The sequence below is a fragment of the Phalangium opilio genome, unplaced genomic scaffold, assembly GCF_054372755.1.
Source record: "Phalangium opilio isolate 3A_F unplaced genomic scaffold, DU_Popi_V2 ptg000092l_1, whole genome shotgun sequence".
NCBI lineage: Eukaryota > Metazoa > Arthropoda > Arachnida > Opiliones > Phalangiidae > Phalangium > Phalangium opilio.
Genome location: NW_028324197.1, coordinates 1,356,354 through 1,373,756, shown reverse-complemented (window position 1 = coordinate 1,373,756; position 17,403 = coordinate 1,356,354). Strand labels below are relative to the sequence as shown.

At 37.2% G+C, this 17,403-nt stretch overlaps 1 protein-coding gene and 16 non-coding genes across 17 annotated transcripts; all 17 read right to left on the bottom strand.

Annotated features, from left to right (window-relative positions):
- Positions 1-306: 306 nt before the first annotated feature.
- On the bottom strand, positions 307-1,627 carry LOC149640987 (uncharacterized protein F54H12.2-like). The gene is made up of 2 exons (XM_089850543.1): positions 994-1,627; positions 307-872 (listed from the first exon to the last, which is right to left on the bottom strand). Exons 1-2 carry the CDS (start codon positions 1,625-1,627, stop codon positions 307-309), a joined length of 1,200 nt encoding a protein of 399 aa, XP_089706669.1.
- A 4,099-nt stretch (positions 1,628-5,726) lies between these two features.
- Positions 5,727-5,799, bottom strand: TRNAT-CGU (transfer RNA threonine (anticodon CGU)). The gene has a single exon. It is a non-coding gene; the product is annotated as a tRNA-Thr (tRNA).
- A 372-nt stretch (positions 5,800-6,171) lies between these two features.
- On the bottom strand, positions 6,172-6,244 carry TRNAT-CGU (transfer RNA threonine (anticodon CGU)). The gene has a single exon. It is a non-coding gene; the product is annotated as a tRNA-Thr (tRNA).
- Positions 6,245-6,617: 373 nt separating this feature from the next.
- Positions 6,618-6,690, bottom strand: TRNAT-AGU (transfer RNA threonine (anticodon AGU)). Its single transcript has one exon. It is a non-coding gene; the product is annotated as a tRNA-Thr (tRNA).
- A 1,761-nt stretch (positions 6,691-8,451) lies between these two features.
- Positions 8,452-8,524, bottom strand: TRNAT-GGU (transfer RNA threonine (anticodon GGU)). Its single transcript has one exon. It is a non-coding gene; the product is annotated as a tRNA-Thr (tRNA).
- A 1,298-nt stretch (positions 8,525-9,822) lies between these two features.
- Positions 9,823-9,895, bottom strand: TRNAT-GGU (transfer RNA threonine (anticodon GGU)). The gene has a single exon. It is a non-coding gene; the product is annotated as a tRNA-Thr (tRNA).
- A 373-nt stretch (positions 9,896-10,268) lies between these two features.
- TRNAT-AGU (transfer RNA threonine (anticodon AGU)) lies at positions 10,269-10,341 on the bottom strand. The gene has a single exon. It is a non-coding gene; the product is annotated as a tRNA-Thr (tRNA).
- A 1,761-nt stretch (positions 10,342-12,102) lies between these two features.
- Positions 12,103-12,175, bottom strand: TRNAT-GGU (transfer RNA threonine (anticodon GGU)). Its single transcript has one exon. It is a non-coding gene; the product is annotated as a tRNA-Thr (tRNA).
- A 579-nt stretch (positions 12,176-12,754) lies between these two features.
- On the bottom strand, positions 12,755-12,827 carry TRNAT-AGU (transfer RNA threonine (anticodon AGU)). Its single transcript has one exon. It is a non-coding gene; the product is annotated as a tRNA-Thr (tRNA).
- Positions 12,828-14,588: 1,761 nt separating this feature from the next.
- TRNAT-GGU (transfer RNA threonine (anticodon GGU)) lies at positions 14,589-14,661 on the bottom strand. Its single transcript has one exon. It is a non-coding gene; the product is annotated as a tRNA-Thr (tRNA).
- A 133-nt stretch (positions 14,662-14,794) lies between these two features.
- TRNAT-AGU (transfer RNA threonine (anticodon AGU)) lies at positions 14,795-14,867 on the bottom strand. Its single transcript has one exon. It is a non-coding gene; the product is annotated as a tRNA-Thr (tRNA).
- Positions 14,868-15,273: 406 nt separating this feature from the next.
- On the bottom strand, positions 15,274-15,346 carry TRNAT-CGU (transfer RNA threonine (anticodon CGU)). Its single transcript has one exon. It is a non-coding gene; the product is annotated as a tRNA-Thr (tRNA).
- A 372-nt stretch (positions 15,347-15,718) lies between these two features.
- On the bottom strand, positions 15,719-15,791 carry TRNAT-CGU (transfer RNA threonine (anticodon CGU)). The gene has a single exon. It is a non-coding gene; the product is annotated as a tRNA-Thr (tRNA).
- A 372-nt stretch (positions 15,792-16,163) lies between these two features.
- TRNAT-AGU (transfer RNA threonine (anticodon AGU)) lies at positions 16,164-16,236 on the bottom strand. Its single transcript has one exon. It is a non-coding gene; the product is annotated as a tRNA-Thr (tRNA).
- Positions 16,237-16,401: 165 nt separating this feature from the next.
- TRNAS-AGA (transfer RNA serine (anticodon AGA)) lies at positions 16,402-16,474 on the bottom strand. Its single transcript has one exon. It is a non-coding gene; the product is annotated as a tRNA-Ser (tRNA).
- Positions 16,475-16,880: 406 nt separating this feature from the next.
- On the bottom strand, positions 16,881-16,953 carry TRNAT-AGU (transfer RNA threonine (anticodon AGU)). The gene has a single exon. It is a non-coding gene; the product is annotated as a tRNA-Thr (tRNA).
- Positions 16,954-17,120: 167 nt separating this feature from the next.
- TRNAT-CGU (transfer RNA threonine (anticodon CGU)) lies at positions 17,121-17,193 on the bottom strand. The gene has a single exon. It is a non-coding gene; the product is annotated as a tRNA-Thr (tRNA).
- Between the last annotated feature and the right edge of the window lie 210 nt (positions 17,194-17,403).

Here is a 17,403-nt window from a genome sequence, read left to right as displayed (position 1 = left end):
AGATTTCCTAGTAATTGTAACGAGTTAAAAGTCACAGTTATACTATTTCTTTCGACAAAGTCATTAAAACGAAACATATCAGGTGGATTTCCGTACGAGTCGAACATTTCGGTATTGGCATTTCTGGAGAAATACAAGGCTACCCAGTGCTGACCAGCACCGTTTGACGTATCGGTGTTCACGATATAAAGAGACGGAAAAGTCGTCACAAATTTTGGTAGTTGGTCAGCGGCAAACACACCCCGAAATAAATTTCTGGTGAACTTATCTTTCCCCAAAATTCTCGTTATTTGTATCGTATCCATTCTAGTCGAAGATTACGGTTCGGTTTTTATCAATTTCAATCAAACTCTGGAATTCGGCGTATACAATAACGGCGATGGTTTCTTTTAACGCGGAAGCGAATTTCATTTCTAGTCTCAAATTTCCATTTTTAACGAGATGAAAATGGGTGGCATTGTTCATTAAATCGGCCGTCAAATCAAAGACAAAAAGACAGTTTCCCCCAGGGTAATCGTCGCGGCTTATTTGATTTCCTTCGTCAATATTCCACTGACCCGTTTGAAGAAATAAATTAGCGTACGCTTGGATGTAGCTATGTTCTGCAAAGTTTGGCGTCAGCGGTTTATGTGGTACGCTACTGCCGTCGGCGAACAAACCAATGTGATTCACATCAACGGGTTGGAAATTATACGGTGACAATTTTAGATCACCCAAAAACGCACTTTGTTCGACCATCCCTATGACGACTCTATTCGGTTTCTGCCCATTAAATAAATGATCCTGCACGACGCTCATGTTCCTTTTGGGATCGAAAACGAAGAAACTTCCGTGCGGGTAATTGGATATTTCGCTCTCGACATTTGTAACACCTTCGCGTGTGCAAGCGGGATTGCAGGTATCAATTTGACTTTCCTCAAATATAACGATGCCGCTTTAATGTTCAGTTTACATTTTACGTCAGAATACAAGCAAAATTCGGTATTGGTTTACCAAAAACAAATTTTAAATCCACCAAGTTCAAAAGGTAGCGAGGTTGTTGGCAAATGTCTAAATGAAGAGCACCAATCATATCTATATTTCCTTTTTGGGCAAACTTGGCTCTCTTCAAGAAACCCTTGTTATTCACAAAATCGTTGAACTTGCACGGCGTGTCGCGATAAAATAATGAGCTTGTTAAATGACTATTTTTTGCAGAGTCTCCAAACGTTAACATAGTTTGAATCATACTTTTGTACGGGTAATTTTGAGCGCAAAGGGTAACCGATTTCTCGTTTAAAAATAAATGCACTTCGAGAAAGAGACTATGCAAAAACAAATTAACTGGGGCTACATTATCCGCCGGCGTAGTAACTGTACCATCCGCGGCAATCACGACTGCTATCGGGGAAGATCCATCGTCCATTTTCACATCCACTTGAACATGAAGCAGAGTTTGGGACAAATCCGTGTAGGATTCAGAATTTCCACTAATGCAGAAAACTAAGTTTGAATTGTTGCTGATGCTGGAAATGGGAAAGTATTCGACCCATTCACCACTGATAATTCCCGTTTGCGTTAACGGGACTTGGAAAATATCCAATTCGGAATTGACGCAGCCACTAGAGTTAGGATGCATCAACGCCATATTCTTGGGCTTTAGGAAAATATATCAGAATAAGAACGACACGATGTTTTCCTCTTCTTAGCTTTAACCCGAGTGACTTTGCGATGCACCCTCCGCCTCTTTTTAATTCCGGATCCTGTCATCTCCCTAACCACATCCGCAGCTGACAATAAGGTTTCTTTTCCGGCGCTCTTCGATCTAGTCACTAGAGACTTTTTGATTGGAATACCACTAGCAACGTCCGTCACGACTTTCGCTCCGGTATCGAGAAATTTTCTTCCAAGAAACTGAGCACCACGTTTAAAAAGGGGCATGGCGCTCCGAAAGGCCGAAGCCAGTATGTTCCCTAATCCATACCCTCTTTGCACAGGAACACCCCGATATACAGGCATGGATCCGAAACCAGCCTGGTTTAAATAGTAGTTCTCATAATCGCTTAGGGCTGAAATGTAATGGGGTCGTCCCATGATGTTTGTCATTCGCCGCTATTCACTGAACTGAAAGTTACCCCATCCAGCTCGTATTATTGTAAGGTGAGCCAGGTCCTCCGCGGTCTGAAGTGTAGAGTAACGTTCACCTTCCCTCGTTCGAATTGTATAGGGTTTCCCAGTTCATCCATAACGTAAATTTCTATAGTTTGTATGTCCGAAGAAGCTACAGGCAGATAATGAGGTCGAGCAAATTCCACATCGACAGTTTCTCCGTCTTTTCCTTTCACGCTGATTATTCTCAAAAGAGGGACTTTACTATCCCCTACGATCGTATTTGTAACTACGTCAGAGTAAACAAACAGAGAATGTAATCCAGCATCCAAATCCACGATATAAGGTGCCATCATGGATTCCGTAATTACGTAATCTTCATTTGAGTCAAGCGTAAATTCCATCATAACCGCGATATCACCAGGTATATTTATCGTGTAATTATAGTCCATGAAAACGGATACAAGTTTTAAACTAGCAGTATACGTGAATTTGATTGTGCCATCATCGAACAACAACATTCCGAGTAAATCTCGAATTGATAAGAAACTGCCTTTAGGAATAACAACTACCGTTTCCATAGTTTTAGCGTCAGTGGACCAAATTCTTATAGATCTTTCTCCCCTCACATTATTCCAGGTTCTTGGATAACTTATTTCCGTCAATCCAACTTCGTAAGGGCCGTTAAGTTTTACTACTTCTGGAAGATACGTCCTAAATATACTCGTAGTATTGTTGGGAAAGTATTTTGTCGATGAATCGGATGGTAAAGTGATATAGAAACTCATTGCACCCAACTGTCAAATTGAGGTCCGTATCCACTCCAACGTACCAGCAATTCTACGGTATAATCAGCTTTCTTTCGCTTTTTTAGCACTTTTTCAATTTTGAACGCGCAAGTATCGAGATCCTTTCCTACCTTTTGTACTTCCTCTTTGTAAAAAACACCCAAAATGGGTTCCGAATTTAACGCCTCCAGTTTATATACCGGTGGCTGCCTCGGTATTTGCTTAATTACTCGAAATAATTCTTCCGAAAAATTAGGGCCGTATCCTTTCTCAAAAAGCCCTTTGTTTTTACATATTCTGACAATGTCTCCGATTTCAAAATCGTACTTCACAGGGGGACTAAAGTCAATATCTCCGTATAAATTTTTCCAAATGATTTTGGAATTTTGAGGTGTTACTTCTATAGGTTTACATTTAATTGAACGATGGTAACTGTTATTATAAGCACAAACTAATCTGGGGAGCACATCAACGTACGTATAAGTATTTTTCGCAGTAAAGTATCGATACATCCTTGATTTAAACGATCTGATAAATCGCTCGACAATGCAGGCTTTCACTTCCGAGTTTGTCGCGAAAAACTCAATTCCTCGTGATTTTAACTCAGCTTGAACGGCTTTACACACAAACTCATTCCCATGGTCACTCTGTATTCGCCTTGGTTTCCTTTCACCATCCAGTATCTTTTTCAACGCCTTTACTATAGTATCTCCTTTCTTATCTTTCACGGGTTCAACGAAAGCGTATTTACTAAAAATATCTATACAAGCAAGTATATATCGATGCCCTTGTCGACGCTATGATTTCGTCGTATTTGTCCATCAAGGTCTTCCAAGGGTATTGCGATATGGTAAAACCCCTTTTGGTTAGGTACTGCTTTCCATAATTCGTCCCAGTTCCGAGGATGAATTGTCTCACGTCCACCACTCTCCGATTTTGGAAAATGCTTAGCTGGACTCGTCTTGTTTCCGATCATTCGAAGAAAAACGAAGAGTTTTCAATGGAATCGCTTTCCAAGAAGGAAGATATTTGATCGTTCTTGTCCCGAAGTTGTTTGAAATGACTTTCTGTTAAAGCGATGCCCACACTTCCATCCAAAGTTCCGATAAAAATGTTACAATCTGGAATAACCGTTACCCCTTTGGTGGTAGAAATAGGGAAAGTCTTGAGAGGATTCCTATAAGTTTTGAAAATATCTTGTAAATATTGTAAAATATCAAGGTATAGACTACCATACTTACATCATATTATTATGTAAATTCTGAGGTGTAAGAGACTCGCAGAAGGTAATTCAGAATGATGTTTAAAATGTAAAAATTCAGCTCTATATAGTAAATTTTCCTCGAAAATTTTGTTGAACTTTGTACCATTCTCTCCGAAAGATATTCCTCTTTTGCTTCATAATATAGACATACTATACTTTACCTTAATAATACTATAATCCATATAACATGTATATACATGTATATACCTATGGTAATATTCCATAGGGTATATCCCTTATCCATGCCTCATGTTTCTTCTATCACCCTGTACGTATACCCAACTTTTCCCATCTCTTATATCCAACCGTACGCGATTCGTTCAAAGACCGTCAAAATTTAGCTTAATTTTCTTCTCTCCTATATTCCGATTTATCTAATTAAAAAAAACACCACCGCCGCAGACAACTATCTTGTATGGGTGAAAGGCGCGCATAAAAAGTTTATGAAATTCCAAACCTCGAGTTCTCTCATCGTAACGAAACTAGAGCTATCTCTCTCTGGGATGGGAAATTTGAGAACTCTTTCGACCCCAGACTCCCGTAATATACTAGGGAAAGCACCGATGATTAGGCAAATAATTTTCGTACAATTAATTCGGTCTTCCCCGTACTCTGAAACGGTAAGAATTCAATCCCTTTCGTCGATTTATGTACGGACCCTCCGTACTACCTTTGTCAGCCTCTATCGTACTATGAGGCGGCAAAACTTATACAACCAATGTTATTTCTATGGTCCATACCCGTCCCGCTCTGTTCTCATTTTACCGTGAGACTTACGTACTCTCCGTGCCGTCCAAGGTGCACAAAAAAGCCGCTTCGGAAAAGTTAGAGACCGTAGAATTTTCATACCCAATGTTAATTTTCCCATAGGGTATCATACCCCATGTTATCTCTATGGCAAATTCATACCCATCCCGTTCTCTCATTAATATACTACTCATGCAACATACAGATTTCGACACCCTCTTTAAAACTAGGTAACATACAGTGTTCCTTTTTTCCTCGGCAGTTTTACAAAGAACTTTTAAAAATGTGTCCGATAATAGGAGCGTCCGATAATAGGGGGAATAACCCTTGCTACGAAATCTAGTTCAAGTAACATAAGTGCAAGGCTCCGACGAGAATAGAACTCATGATCTCCTGTTTACTAGACAGGCGCTTTAACCACTAAGCCAAGGAGCCCTTGCTTTGAAGCGATATGAATGCTGAATATTTCAGTAAATTAACTAAATTATCTCATCGGAACTTTTACACTATTGTTTGCATATAGGCATATCTAAATCAACTATTATTTTTAATTTTTCAAAATTTAATAGCTACGAAATATAGTTCAAGTAACATAACAGCGAGCTCCGACGAGAATCGAACTCATGATCTCCAGTTTACGAGACAGGCGCTTTAACCACTAACCCACGGAGCCCTTGGTTTGAAGCGACATGAATGCTGAAAATTCCAGTAATTTAACTAAATTAACTCATGGGAACTTTTGCACTATTGTTTGCATATATGCATATCTAAATCAACTATTTTTTTTAATTTTTCAAAATTTGATAGCTTCGAAATCTCGTTCAAGTGATATAACAGCGAGGCTCCGACGAGAATTGACTTCATGATCTCCTGTTTACGAGACAGGCGCTTTAACCACTAAGCCACGGAGCCCTTTCTTTGAAGCAATATGAATACTGAATATTCCTGTAATTTAACTAAATTAACTCATCGGAATTTTTACACTATTGTTTTAACTTTTCAAAATTTAATAGCTACGAAATCGAGATCAAGTAACATAAGAGCGAGGCTCCAACGAGAATCAAAATCATGATCACCTGTTTACTAGACAGGCGCTTTAACCAATAAGCCACGGAGCCCTTGCTTTAAAGCGATATGAATGCTGAATATTTCAGTAAATTAACTAAATTATCTCATGGGAACTTTTACACTATTGTTTGCATATATGCATATCTAAATCAACAATTATTTTTAATTTTTCAAAATTTAATAGCTTCGAAATCTCGTTCAAGTGATATAACATCGAGGCTCCGACGAGAATTGAACTCATGATCTCCTGTTTACGAGACAGGCGCTTTAACCACTAAGCCACGGAGCCCTTGCTTTGAAGCGATATGATTTCTGAATATTCCAGTAAATTAACTAAATTATCTCATCAGAACTGTTACCCTATTGTTTGCATAAATGCATATCTAAATCAACTATTATTTTTAATTTTTTCAAAATTTCATAGCTACGAAATCTAGTTCAAGTAATATAACAGCGAGGCTCCGACGAGAATCGAACTCATGATCTCCTGTTTACGAGACAGGCGCTTTAAACACAAAGTCACGGAGCCCTTTCTTTGAAGCAATATGAATGCTGAATATTCCAGTAATTTAACTAAATTAACTCATCGGAATTTTTACACTATTGTTTTAACTTTTCAAAATTTAATAGCTACGAAATCTAGTTCAAGTAACATAAAAGTCAGGCTCCGACGAGAATCGAACTCATGATCTCCTGATTACTAGACAGGAGCTTTAACCACTAAGCCACAGAGCCCCTACTTTGAAGCGACATGAATGCTGAATATTCCAGTAACTTAACTAAATTAACTCATCGGAATTTTTACACTATTGTTTTAACTTTTCAAATTTTAATAGCTACGAAATCTAGATCAAGTAATATAACAGCGAGGCTCCGACGAGAATCGATCTCATGATCTCCTGTTTACTAGACAGGCCCTTTAACCACTAAGCCACGGAGCCCATGCTATGAAGCGATATGAATGCTGAATATTTCAGTAAGTTTACTAAATTATGTAAGCCAATCTTCTGGGCGGCAAAGTTTGAGGCAATAAGACACATGTCGGCGATCCTACCCTATGTGTGCCGACTGCCCCGTGTCCGCCGGAGGTGACCTGACCCCCACACCCCTTCCGTCACCTCCCAAGTAAACCTCATTTCCTTCCCTGATTATTCACATACTGAAACCTGAATAATCGCATCCTTGTCGCGGACCCTTATGGGACCCAATTTACATTGAAACCTCTTAAAAAAAATAATAATAACTAAATTATCTCATCGGAACTTTTACCCTATTGTTTGCATAAATGCATGTATAAATCAACAATTATTTTTAATTTTTTCAAAATATTATAGCTACGAAATCTAGATCAAGTAATATAACAGCGAGGCTCCGACGAGAATCGAACTCATGATCTCCAGTTTACGACACGGGCGCTTTAACCACTAACCCACGGAGCCCTTGCTTTGAAGCGACATGAATGCTGAATATTCCAGTAATTTTACTAAATTAACTCATCGGAATTTTTACCCTATTGTTTTAATTTTTCAAAATTTAATAGCTACGAAATCTAGATCAAGTAAAAAACAGCGAGGATCCGACGAGAATCGAACTCATGATCTCCTTTTTACTAGACAGGCGCTTTAACCACTAAGGTACGGAGCCCTTGCTTTGAAGCGACATGAATGCAGAATATTCCAGTAATTTTCCGTGATTTAACTCATCGGAATTTTTACCCTATTGTTTCAATTTTTCAAAATTTAATAGTCACGAAATCTAGATCAAGTAACATAAGAGCAAGGCTCCGACGCGAATAGAACTCATGATCTGCTGTTTACTAGACAGGCGCTTTAACCACTAAGCCACGGAGCCCTTGCTTTGAAGCGATATGAATGCTGAACATTTCAGTAAATTTACTAAATTATCTCGTCGGAACTTTTACACTATTGTTTGCATATAGGCATATCTAAATCAACTATTATTTTTAATTTTTCAAATTTTAATAGCTACGAAATCTAGATCAAGTAATATAACATCGAGGCTCCGACGAGAATCGATCTCATGATCTCCTGTTTACTAGACAGGCCCTTTAACCACTAAGCCACGGAGCCCTTGCTATGAAGCGATATGAATGCTGAATATTTCAGTAAATTAACTAAATTATATCATCGGAACTTTTACACTATTGTTTGCATATATGCATATCTAAATCAACTATTATTTTTAATTTTTTAAAAATTTCATAGCTACGAAATCTAGTTCAAGTAACATAACAGCGAGGCTCCTACGAGAATCGAACTCATGATCTCCAGTTTACGAAACGGGCGCTTTAACCACTAACCAGCGGAGCTCTTGCTTTGAAGCGACATGAATGCTGAATATTCCAGTAATTTAACTAAATTAACTCGTGGGAACTTTTACACTATTGTTTGCATATATGCATATCTAAATCAACTATTATTTTTAATTTTTCAAAATATAATAGCTTCGAAATCTCGTTCAAGTGATATAACAGCGAGGCTCCGACGAGAATTGAACTCATGATCTCCTGTTTACCAGACAGGCGCTTTAACCACTAAGCCACGGAGCCCTTGCTTTAAAGCGATATGAATGCTGAATATTTCAGTAAATTAACTAAATTATCTCATGGGAACTTTTACACTATTGTTTGCATATATGCATATCTAAATCAACTATTATTTTTAATTTTTTCAAAATTTCATAGCTACGAAATCTAGTTCAAGTAATATAACAGCGAGGCTCCGACGAGAATCGAACTCATGATCTCCTGTTTACGAGACAGGCGCTTTAAACACAAAGTCACGGAGCCCTTTCTTTGAAGCAATATGAATGCTGAATATTCCAGTAATTTAACTAAATTAACTCATCGGAATTTTTACACTATTGTTTTAACTTTTCAAAATTTAATAGCTACGAAATCTAGTTCAAGTAACATAAAAGTCAGGCTCCGACGAGAATCGAACTCATGATCTCCTTTTTACTAGACAGGCGCTTTAACCACTAAGGTACGGAGCCCTTGCTTTGAAGCGACATGAATGCAGAATATTCCAGTAATTTTCCGTGATTTAACTCATCGGAATTTTTACCCTATTGTTTCAATTTTTCAAAATTTAATAGTCACGAAATCTAGATCAAGTAACATAAGAGCAAGGCTCCGACGCGAATAGAACTCATGATCTGCTGTTTACTAGACAGGCGCTTTAACCACTAAGCCACGGAGCCCTTGCTTTGAAGCGATATGAATGCTGAACATTTCAGTAAATTTACTAAATTATCTCGTCGGAACTTTTACACTATTGTTTGCATATAGGCATATCTAAATCAACTATTATTTTTAATTTTTCAAATTTTAATAGCTACGAAATCTAGATCAAGTAATATAACATCGAGGCTCCGACGAGAATCGATCTCATGATCTCCTGTTTACTAGACAGGCCCTTTAACCACTAAGCCACGGAGCCCTTGCTATGAAGCGATATGAATGCTGAATATTTCAGTAAATTAACTAAATTATATCATCGGAACTTTTACACTATTGTTTGCATATATGCATATCTAAATCAACTATTATTTTTAATTTTTTAAAAATTTCATAGCTACGAAATCTAGTTCAAGTAACATAACAGCGAGGCTCCTACGAGAATCGAACTCATGATCTCCAGTTTACGAAACGGGCGCTTTAACCACCAACCAGCGGAGCTCTTGCTTTGAAGCGACATGAATGCTGAATATTCCAGTAATTTAACTAAATTAACTCGTGGGAACTTTTACACTATTGTTTGCATATATGCATATCTAAATCAACTATTATTTTTAATTTTTCAAAATATAATAGCTTCGAAATCTCGTTCAAGTGATATAACAGCGAGGCTCCGACGAGAATTGAACTCATGATCTCCTGTTTACCAGACAGGCGCTTTAACCACTAAGCCACGGAGCCCTTGCTTTAAAGCGATATGAATGCTGAATATTTCAGTAAATTAACTAAATTATCTCATGGGAACTTTTACACTATTGTTTGCATATATGCATATCTAAATCAACTATTATTTTTAATTTTTTCAAAATTTCATAGCTACGAAATCTAGTTCAAGTAATATAACAGCGAGGCTCCGACGAGAATCGAACTCATGATCTCCTGTTTACGAGACAGGCGCTTTAAACACAAAGTCACGGAGCCCTTTCTTTGAAGCAATATGAATGCTGAATATTCCAGTAATTTAACTAAATTAACTCATCGGAATTTTTACACTATTGTTTTAACTTTTCAAAATTTAATAGCTACGAAATCTAGTTCAAGTAACATAAAAGTCAGGCTCCGACGAGAATCGAACTCATGATCTCCTGATTACTAGACAGGAGCTTTAACCACTAAGCCACAGAGCCCCTACTTTGAAGCGACATGAATGCTGAAAATTCCAGTAACTTAACTAAATTAACTCATCGGAATTTTTACACTATTGTTTTAACTTTTCAAATTTTAATAGCTACGAAATCTAGATCAAGTAATATAACAGCGAGGCTCCGACGAGAATCGATCTCATGATCTCCTGTTTACTAGACAGGCCCTTTAACCACTAAGCCACGGAGCCCATGCTATGAAGCGATATGAATGCTGAATATTTCAGTAAGTTTACTAAATTATGTAAGCCAATCTTCTGGGCGGCAAAGTTTGAGGCAATAAGACACATGTCGGCGATCCTACCCTATGTGTGCCGACTGCCCCGTGTCCGCCGGAGGTGACCTGACCCCCACACCCCTTCCGTCACCTCCCAAGTAAACCTCATTTCCTTCCCTGATTATTCACATACTGAAACCTGAATAATCGCATCCTTGTCGCGGACCCTTATGGGACCCAATTTACATTGAAACCTCTTAAAAAAAATAATAATAACTAAATTATCTCATCGGAACTTTTACCCTATTGTTTGCATAAATGCATGTATAAATCAACAATTATTTTTAATTTTTTCAAAATATTATAGCTACGAAATCTAGATCAAGTAATATAACAGCGAGGCTCCGACGAGAATCGAACTCATGATCTCCAGTTTACGACACGGGCGCTTTAACCACTAACCCACGGAGCCCTTGCTTTGAAGCGACATGAATGCTGAATATTCCAGTAATTTTACTAAATTAACTCATCGGAATTTTTACCCTATTGTTTTAATTTTTCAAAATTTAATAGCTACGAAATCTAGATCAAGTAAAAAACAGCGAGGATCCGACGAGAATCGAACTCATGATCTCCTTTTTACTAGACAGGCGCTTTAACCACTAAGGTACGGAGCCCTTGCTTTGAAGCGACATGAATGCAGAATATTCCAGTAATTTTCCGTGATTTAACTCATCGGAATTTTTACCCTATTGTTTCAATTTTTCAAAATTTAATAGTCACGAAATCTAGGTCAAGTAACATAAGAGCAAGGCTCCGACGCGAATAGAACTCATGATCTGCTGTTTACTAGACAGGCGCTTTAACCACTAAGCCACGGAGCCCTTGCTTTGAAGCGATATGAATGCTGAACATTTCAGTAAATTTACTAAATTATCTCGTCGGAACTTTTACACTATTGTTTGCATATAGGCATATCTAAATCAACTATTATTTTTAATTTTTCAAATTTTAATAGCTACGAAATCTAGATCAAGTAATATAACATCGAGGCTCCGACGAGAATCGATCTCATGATCTCCTGTTTACTAGACAGGCCCTTTAACCACTAAGCCACGGAGCCCTTGCTATGAAGCGATATGAATGCTGAATATTTCAGTAAATTAACTAAATTATATCATCGGAACTTTTACACTATTGTTTGCATATATGCATATCTAAATCAACTATTATTTTTAATTTTTTAAAAATTTCATAGCTACGAAATCTAGTTCAAGTAACATAACAGCGAGGCTCCTACGAGAATCGAACTCATGATCTCCAGTTTACGACACGGGCGCTTTAACCACTAACCAGCGGAGCTCTTGCTTTGAAGCGACATGAATGCTGAATATTCCAGTAATTTAACTAAATTAACTCATGGGAACTTTTACACTATTGTTTGCATATATGCATATCTAAATCAACTATTATTTTTAATTTTTCAAAATATAATAGCTTCGAAATCTCGTTCAAGTGATATAACAGCGAGGCTCCGACGAGAATTGAACTCATGATCTCCTGTTTACCAGACAGGCGCTTTAACCACTAAGCCACGGAGCCCTTGCTTTGAAGCGACATGAATGCTGAATATTCCAGTAATTTAACTAAATTAACTCATCGGAATTTTTACCCTATTGTTTCAATTTTTCAAAATTTAATAGCTACGAAATCTAGATCAAGTAACATAAGTGCAAGGCTCCGACGAGAATAGAACTCATGATCTGCTGTTTACTAGACAGGCGCTTTAACCACTAAGCCACGGAGCCCTTGCTTTGAAGCGATATGAATGCTGAACATTTCAGTAAATTTACTAAATTATCTCGTCGGAACTTTTACACTATTGTTTGCATATATGCATATCTAAATCAACTATTATTTTTAATTTTTTCAAAATTTCATAGCTACGAAATCTAGTTCAAGTAATATAACAGCGAGGCTCCGACGAGAATCGAACTCATGATCTCCTGTTTACGAGACAGGCGCTTTAAACACAAAGTCACGGAGCCCTTTCTTTGAAGCAATATGAATGCTGAATATTCCAGTAATTTAACTAAATTAACTCATCGGAATTTTTACACTATTGTTTTAACTTTTCAAAATTTAATAGCTACGAAATCTAGTTCAAGTAACATAAAAGTCAGGCTCCGACGAGAATCGAACTCATGATCTCCTGATTACTAGACAGGAGCTTTAACCACTAAGCCACAGAGCCCCTACTTTGAAGCGACATGAATGCTGAAAATTCCAGTAACTTAACTAAATTAACTCATCGGAATTTTTACACTATTGTTTTAACTTTTCAAATTTTAATAGCTACGAAATCTAGATCAAGTAATATAACAGCGAGGCTCCGACGAGAATCGATCTCATGATCTCCTGTTTACTAGACAGGCCCTTTAACCACTAAGCCACGGAGCCCATGCTATGAAGCGATATGAATGCTGAATATTTCAGTAAGTTTACTAAATTATGTAAGCCAATCTTCTGGGCGGCAAAGTTTGAGGCAATAAGACACATGTCGGCGATCCTACCCTATGTGTGCCGACTGCCCCGTGTCCGCCGGAGGTGACCTGACCCCCACACCCCTTCCGTCACCTCCCAAGTAAACCTCATTTCCTTCCCTGATTATTCACATACTGAAACCTGAATAATCGCATCCTTGTCGCGGACCCTTATGGGACCCAATTTACATTGAAACCTCTTAAAAAAAATAATAATAACTAAATTATCTCATCGGAACTTTTACCCTATTGTTTGCATAAATGCATGTATAAATCAACAATTATTTTTAATTTTTTCAAAATATTATAGCTACGAAATCTAGATCAAGTAATATAACAGCGAGGCTCCGACGAGAATCGAACTCATGATCTCCAGTTTACGACACGGGCGCTTTAACCACTAACCCACGGAGCCCTTGCTTTGAAGCGACATGAATGCTGAATATTCCAGTAATTTTACTAAATTAACTCATCGGAATTTTTACCCTATTGTTTTAATTTTTCAAAATTTAATAGCTACGAAATCTAGATCAAGTAAAAAACAGCGAGGATCCGACGAGAATCGAACTCATGATCTCCTTTTTACTAGACAGGCGCTTTAACCACTAAGGTACGGAGCCCTTGCTTTGAAGCGACATGAATGCAGAATATTCCAGTAATTTTCCGTGATTTAACTCATCGGAATTTTTACCCTATTGTTTCAATTTTTCAAAATTTAATAGTCACGAAATCTAGATCAAGTAACATAAGAGCAAGGCTCCGACGCGAATAGAACTCATGATCTGCTGTTTACTAGACAGGCGCTTTAACCACTAAGCCACGGAGCCCTTGCTTTGAAGCGATATGAATGCTGAACATTTCAGTAAATTTACTAAATTATCTCGTCGGAACTTTTACACTATTGTTTGCATATAGGCATATCTAAATCAACTATTATTTTTAATTTTTCAAATTTTAATAGCTACGAAATCTAGATCAAGTAATATAACATCGAGGCTCCGACGAGAATCGATCTCATGATCTCCTGTTTACTAGACAGGCCCTTTAACCACTAAGCCACGGAGCCCTTGCTATGAAGCGATATGAATGCTGAATATTTCAGTAAATTAACTAAATTATATCATCGGAACTTTTACACTATTGTTTGCATATATGCATATCTAAATCAACTATTATTTTTAATTTTTTAAAAATTTCATAGCTACGAAATCTAGTTCAAGTAACATAACAGCGAGGCTCCTACGAGAATCGAACTCATGATCTCCAGTTTACGACACGGGCGCTTTAACCACTAACCAGCGGAGCTCTTGCTTTGAAGCGACATGAATGCTGAATATTCCAGTAATTTAACTAAATTAACTCATGGGAACTTTTACACTATTGTTTGCATATATGCATATCTAAATCAACTATTATTTTTAATTTTTCAAAATATAATAGCTTCGAAATCTCGTTCAAGTGATATAACAGCGAGGCTCCGACGAGAATTGAACTCATGATCTCCTGTTTACCAGACAGGCGCTTTAACCACTAAGCCACGGAGCCCTTGCTTTGAAGCGACATGAATGCTGAATATTCCAGTAATTTAACTAAATTAACTCATCGGAATTTTTACCCTATTGTTTCAATTTTTCAAAATTTAATAGCTACGAAATCTAGATCAAGTAACATAAGTGCAAGGCTCCGACGAGAATAGAACTCATGATCTCCTGTTTACTAGACAGGCGCTTTAACCACTAAGCCACGGAGCCCTTGCTTTGAAGCGATATGAATGCTGAATATTTCAGTAAATTAACTAAATTATCTCATCGGAACTTTTACACTATTGTTTGCATATAGACATATCTAAATCAACTATTATTTTTAATTTTTCAAAATTTAATAGCTACGAAATCTAGTTCAAGTAACATAACAGCGAGCTCCGACGAGAATCGAACTCATGATCTCCAGTTTACGAGACAGGCGCTTTAACCACTAACCCACGGAGCCCTTGGTTTGAAGCGACATGAATGCTGAAAATTCCAGTAATTTAACTAAATTAACTCATGGGAACTTTTGCACTATTGTTTGCATATATGCATATCTAAATCAACTATTTTTTTTTTAATTTTTCAAAATTTGATAGCTTCGAAATCTCGTTCAAGTGATATAACAGCGAGGCTCCGACGAGAATTGACTTCATGATCTCCTGTTTACGAGACAGGCGCTTTAACCACTAAGCCACGGAGCCCTTTCTTTGAAGCAATATGAATACTGAATATTCCAGTAATTTAACTAAATTAACTCATCGGAATTTTTACACTATTGTTTTAACTTTTCAAAATTTAATAGCTACGAAATCGAGATCAAGTAACATAAGAGCGAGGCTCCAACGAGAATCAGAATCATGATCACCTGTTTACTAGACAGGCGCTTTAACCAATAAGCCACGGAGCCCTTGCTTTAAAGCGATATGAATGCTGAATATTTCAGTAAATTAACTAAATTATCTCATGGGAACTTTTACACTATTGTTTGCATATATGCATATCTAAATCAACTATTATTTTTAATTTTTCAAAATTTAATAGCTTAGAAATCTCGTTCAAGTGATATAACAGCGAGGCTCCGACGAGAATTGAACTCATGATCTCCTGTTTACGAGACAGGCGCTTTAACCACTAAGCCACGGAGCCCTTGCTTTGAAGCGATATGATTTCTGAATATTCCAGTAAATTAACTAAATTATCTCATCAGAACTGTTACCCTATTGTTTGCATAAATGCAATCTAAATCAACTATTATTTTTAATTTTTTCAAAATTTCATAGCTACGAAATCTAGTTCAAGTAATATAACAGCGAGGCTCCGACGAGAATCGAACTCATGATCTCCTGTTTACGAGACAGGCGCTTTAAACACAAAGTCACGGAGCCCTTTATTTGAAGCAATATGAATGCTGAATATTCCAGTAATTTAACTAAATTAACTCATCGGAATTTTTACACTATTGTTTTAACTTTTCAAAATTTAATAGCTACGAAATCTAGTTCAAGTAACATAAAAGTCAGGCTCCGACGAGAATCGAACTCATGATCTCCTGATTACTAGACAGGAGCTTTAACCACTAAGCCACGGAGCCCTTGCTTTGAAGCGGTATGAATGCTGAATATTTCAGTAAGTTAACTAATTATATCATCGGAACTTTTACACTATTGTTTGCATATAGGCATATCTAAATCAACTATTATTTTTAATTTTTCAAAATTTAATAGCTACGAAATCTAGTTCAAGTAACATAACAGCGAGGCTCCGACGAGAATCGAACTCATGATCTCCTGTTTTCTAGACTGGCGCTTTAACCACTAAGCCACGGAGCCCTTGCTTTGAAGCGATATGAATGCTGAAAATTTCAGAAAATTAACTAAATTATATCATCGGAACTTTTACACTATTGTTTGCATATATGCATATCTAAATCAACTATTATTTTTAATTTTTTAAAAATTTCATAGCTACGAAATCTAGTTCAAGAAACACAACAGCGAGGCTCCGACGAGAATCGAACTCATGATCTCCAGTTTACGATACAGGCGCTTTAACCACTAAGCCAGGGAGCCCTTGCTTTGAAGCGACATGAATGCTGAATATTCCAGTAATTTAACTAAATTAACTCGTGGGAGCTTTTACACTATTGTTCGCATATATGCATATCTAAATCAACTATTGTTTTTAATTTTTCAAAATTTAATAGCTGCGAAATCTAGATCAAGTAACATAAGAGGAAGGCTCCGACGAGAATAGAACTCATGATCTCCTGTTTACTAGACAGGCGCTTTAACCACTAAGCCACGGAGCCCTTGCTTTGAAGCGATATGAATGCAGAATATTTCAGTAAATTAACTAAATTATCTCATCGGAACTTTTACCCTATTGTTTGCATAAATGCGTATCTAAATCAACTATTATTTTTAATTTTTTCAAAATTTGATAGCTACGAAATCTAGTTCAAGTAACATAACAGCAGGGCTCCGACGAGAATCGATCTCGTGATCTCCAGTTTACGAGACTGGCGCTTTAACCACTAGGCCACGGAGCCCTTGCATTGAAGCGACATGAATGCTGAATATTCCAGTAATTTAACTAAATTAACTCATCGGAATTTTTACCCTATTGTTTTAATTTTTCAAAATTTAATAGCTACGAAATCTCGTTCAAGTAACATAACAGCAAGGCTCCAACGAGAATCGAACTGATAATCTCCTGTTTACTAGACAGGCGCTTTAACTACTAAGCCACGGAGCCCTCG